The 4,702-nt window shown below is 37.3% G+C and overlaps 1 protein-coding gene across 1 annotated transcript in view; it reads right to left on the bottom strand.

The window, feature by feature from the left end:
• Positions 1–4,702, bottom strand: part of LOC107568614 (neural cell adhesion molecule 2-like) — a 129,526-nt gene that overhangs the window by 101,124 nt on the left and 23,700 nt on the right. Inside the window, exon 4 of the mRNA XM_016254580.1 lies at positions 2,144–2,218. Coding sequence (XP_016110066.1) covers positions 2,144–2,218 — 75 coding nt within the window. The remainder of the gene's footprint in view (positions 1–2,143; positions 2,219–4,702) is intronic.

The following is a 4,702-nucleotide window of genomic DNA, read 5'->3' as shown; positions in this document are numbered from 1 at the left end:
CACAATGGAGTCAATGTGAGTGTCCCACTTCAGGTCCTGAGAGACAGTGGTGCCCAGGAACCTGAATGACTCCACTGCAGTCCCAGTGCTGTCCATAATGGTGAGTGGAGGGAGAGCAGGGGGGTTCCTCCTGAAGTCCACAGTCATCTCCACAGTTTTGAGCGTGTTGATCTCCAGGTTGTTCAGAAGCAGACTCCTCGCCGTCCTGAATGAGGCCGATGAGTGTGGTGTCATCTGCAAACAGAGGTGCAGTTAGAGGTGCAGTTGTTGGTGTAGAGGGAGAAGAGTAGGGGGGAGAGAACACAACCCAGAGGAGCTCCAGTGCTGATTATACGGGTGCTGGATGTGAGTTTTCCCAGCCTCACTAGCTGCTGCCTGTCTGTCAGGAAGCTGTTGATCCACTGACAGACGGAGGTGGGCATGGAGAGCTGAGTTAGTTTGGGCAGGAGGAGGTTTGGGAGGATAGTGTTAAAGGCCGAGCTGAAGTCCACAAACAGGATCCTCACATAAGTCCCTGGTCTGTCTAGATGTTGCAGAACATAATGCAGTCCCATGTTGACTGCATCGTCCACAGACCTGTTTGCTCTGTAAGAGGATCCAGCAAGGGTCCAAAGGGGGGTTGCTGGAGGTGTGAATGGTTGTGTGGAGAGGTGTTCAGGGCGGGTGTGGGGTGCAAACCTGCAATAGAACTCATTAGAACTATCTTAATTCTAAGATCTAATCTAAATATGTTTTAATAATTATAACCAGTTATAATTAATTATAAATATTTCCCTTTTGAGTTAATTTGCTACACTATTAACCAAGTCCAACAGCTTGTTAACGTCTGTAAGTACTCTCTTTTAACTGCTGACCATTACCATTTTAGATATGTGGCGGTATTTGTTTCAGAAATGCTAAAGTTGATTAATTTTTTTTCCCCTCAACATTGAATGATTCCATAATTTGTTCCTCTACTTGATATGGAAAATAATTTTCCATTAATTAAAATATTGTAATCTCATTTATTTGAGGTATGTTTCACATAACCAGAGTGTTGAATTATTAAATAAAAATTGTTTTGTATCATATCTATGATTTGTTTATTTGTTATAAAGTAAAACAATTTCTTCTAAGAAACTTCTAAGTGTGGTGATTCCATATTTTTTGCCAGGGGTTGTACTGACAGTTTGGATTATTCTCGTGTGGATTATTATTAAACTTGTGTTGGAACTTTTCTCTTCTGCCTCATCATCAGTCTGTTCCACACGCCCATGACAGTATCACGGCTTTCAACATTGATAAATGAAATGTTTCTTGAGCAGCTTGTTAACTGAGGTTACAGAGTATTTGTCATATAAAAAGAGAATATATAGTGTGTATTATTACACACAGATGCTACAATTCATTACATTTATATAGCACTTTTCTAGGCACTCAAAGCATTTTACACTGTCAGGGGGTATCTCCTCATCCACCACCAGTGTGCAGCATCCACCTGGATGTTGCGACGGCAGCCATAGTGCGCCAAAACGCCCACCACACACTAGCTTACTGGTGAAGAGGAGACCGAGTGATGAAGCCAATCAGTAGATACGGGGATTGTTAGGAGGCCATGATGATCAGAGGCCAATGGGCAAAATTGGTCAGGATGCCGAGGTCACACCTCTACTCTTTTCGAAAGACATCCTGGGATTTTTAATGACCACAGAGTGTCAGGACCTCGGTTTAACGTCTCATCCGAAGGAAGGTGCTTGTTGACAGTATAGTGTCCCCGTCACTACACTGGGGCATTAGGACCCACACAGAATTATTTCTGAAGGATCATATGACACTGAAGACTGGAGTAATGAGGCTGAAAATTCAGATTGCACCACAGGAATAAGTTTCATTTTATAATATACTCACATAGAGAACATATTTTGAATTGTAATAATATTTCATTTTTTTTACTGTATTTTTTAATAAAATAAAATACAAACTTGTTGAGCAGAAGATACTTCTTTCAGAAACATTTAGATTTTTACTGACCCCAAACTCTTGAATAGTAGTGTATTTATTTTAAGATAATGTACTGCAAAGTTTAGGCCACAATCATCAGAAAATCATGTACTGATGTGTCAAGTGTGTTAATTTGTCACGTCCAGCCGGGTTTCATTCTTACCTGTGCATGTGAAGAATTTAGACTCTCCAACACTCAGTTCCACTTTATTGAGTGATATTGACACCTGAAGCACCGCTATAACAGAAAGAGAGAAACACAGTCAAGTCACATTTTTAAATATATATAGCACTTTATACAATACAGATTGTTTCCAAACAGCTTCTCAGTGATAAACAAGAAAAATAACAGTGTTAATGTTATATAATTAATCAATATCATCAAAGTCTGAATGCAGGGCAGACATCATTTTACAACTCTTCTTTATAATCTTACTGCATGACAGTCATTTCTGCAATTTTTACTCCCAGTGAACTATATAAAAATCTGAGACAAACTTCACATTCAAATTAAACATGACTTTTGTTTTCTGAGCTTAAGAAAGAGCAGTTTTCTATAATATTTAAAAAAATACAAATAATATGAATACCATAGCTGAATGATTTGCTAAATGAAATCCAATACTTGTTCCTTACAATTTTTTTAATTACTATACAATTTCCATGCATATGGATTACACAGGTTTAACATAAATCAATCAATCCATCCATCCATCCATCCATAAATAAATAAATACATATATACATAAATTGTGTATATGTATATATATATATAATTCACAATTTCTGTAATTGCATTAACAAACTGACTGCTTTAATCACACAACAACCAGGTTTATATATTTATCCATCAATAAATCAAATTTGTTTCAATCCCACACATCGAATATTGTTTGTTTTACAGCCATATGCTCATACTTTTTAACTGAATTAATGTAATTGTTTTCACAATGAACACATTTATTCTGATTCTACAGAATGTGAATAAATACATTTTGAAAATATGAATAATCAAAAAGATGTAAATATGAATAATAAATTATGCCATGATTTGTTTGATTGCAAAAATTGTACTTGTTACTTATATACATGATGCATCACATTAAGCTTATTAATTTGTGTTAAAACTGTGTAATCCAAAAGAGTGGAAATTTTATATGCAACTCAATAAATAAACATATATATAAATATATATATATATATGTTGCAGTTTCTCCGAGGAGGGAAATAAGGCAGTGCCTCCTCAAAATTTTGGATGAGAAAAAATTTTGTAGTACAAAAATAAAACACCTTGTCAAACATTGTCCAACAGCGACACCAGAAGGTAAAATTACAGTGGGTATCTGTGTCTCTCTCGCCTCCGCTGAGCCCGTTGAGTTTTAATAACTATAACAACTATAACAACTCAAGAATAGAATTTCTTCCAAAGCTTAATTTTTTAGCAGACTGAAGCAGATTATTTTGTAGTATTTCCCTATATTTTGCTCTAACCATTCTTCCTTCAATTCTAACAAGATGCACGGTCCCTGATGATGAGAAGCATCCCCACAGCATGATGCTGCCACCACCACACTTCACTGTAGGGATGGTGTTTTGAGGCATAAGAAGTGTTAGGTTTGCGCTACACATAGCGCTTTGAGTTTTGGACAAAAAAAGCTCTATCTTGGTCTTATCTGACCACAAATTGCAGCTGGGTCACTCTCATGCTTTTTGGCAAAATCCAGACATGCTTTCAGATGGTATTTTTTGAGTAACGGCTTCTTTCTTGCCACCCTCCCATGCAGGCCAGAATTATGCAGTGCTTTTGATATGGTTGACTGGTACACCATTTCTCCACTTGCAGCAGTTGAACTTTGTGACTCTTTCAACGTGATCGTGGGCCTCTCAGTGGCTTTTCTCACAAGCCTTCTTTTTTTGTTCAAATGCTGAGTTTTGAGGGACAGACTTTTCTTGGCAGTGACTGGGTGGTGTGGTGAACCTTCCACTTCCTGATTATTGATCCAACTGTGCTGACTGGGATATCTAAACATTTGGATATTATTTTGTACCCTTTCCCTAATCTATACATTTTTATTATTTTATTTCTAACATCTGTGGAATGCTGTTGGGTCTTCTTTTTCCTTCACATACACAGCCTGGCCACTGATCCTTTAACGGTGGGTTATTCATCCCGAAATAGTGATTGCTTGTTTAACTACTCACAGGAGGATGCCAATGGTAAAGTAATTGTGTTCTTGTTAAGGACATTTATTTCATCTTTATAACCTGGCAGCTTCCATTGAATACTTATGCAAGCAAGATACTTATTTTTATTTTTCCTAAACATAGTTCCTGACAAAAACACAATGTCACCTTCCAATAATTGATTTTGAGTTTCAGTGTTTTCAAATAAAATATCCATCAGAATGAAATTTCAGTGTACCATTTATAATTTGAATACTTTTGCAAGGCACTCTGTGTGTGTGTGTGTGTGTGTGTGTGTACTGGTTTACATATCCTGGTGGGGACTTAAACCTGACTACACACAGACTCATGGGGACTCGTGTCACGATGGGGACCTAAATTGTGGTCCCTACGGGTACAAAAGCTTATAAATCATACAGAATGAGGTTTTTTGAAAATCTAAAAATGTACAAAGTTTCCTGTAAGGGGTAGGTTTAGGGGTAGGGTTGGTGTAGGGCAATAGAATATACGGTCTGTACAGTAGAAAAACCATTACACC

Source organism: Sinocyclocheilus grahami, unplaced genomic scaffold (genome assembly GCF_001515645.1).
Source record: "Sinocyclocheilus grahami isolate Dianchi unplaced genomic scaffold, SAMN03320097.WGS_v1.1 scaffold1263.1, whole genome shotgun sequence".
NCBI lineage: Eukaryota > Metazoa > Chordata > Actinopteri > Cypriniformes > Cyprinidae > Sinocyclocheilus > Sinocyclocheilus grahami.
The sequence above is the reverse complement of the archived record's forward strand: the minus strand, read 5'-3'. Positions and strand labels throughout refer to the sequence as shown.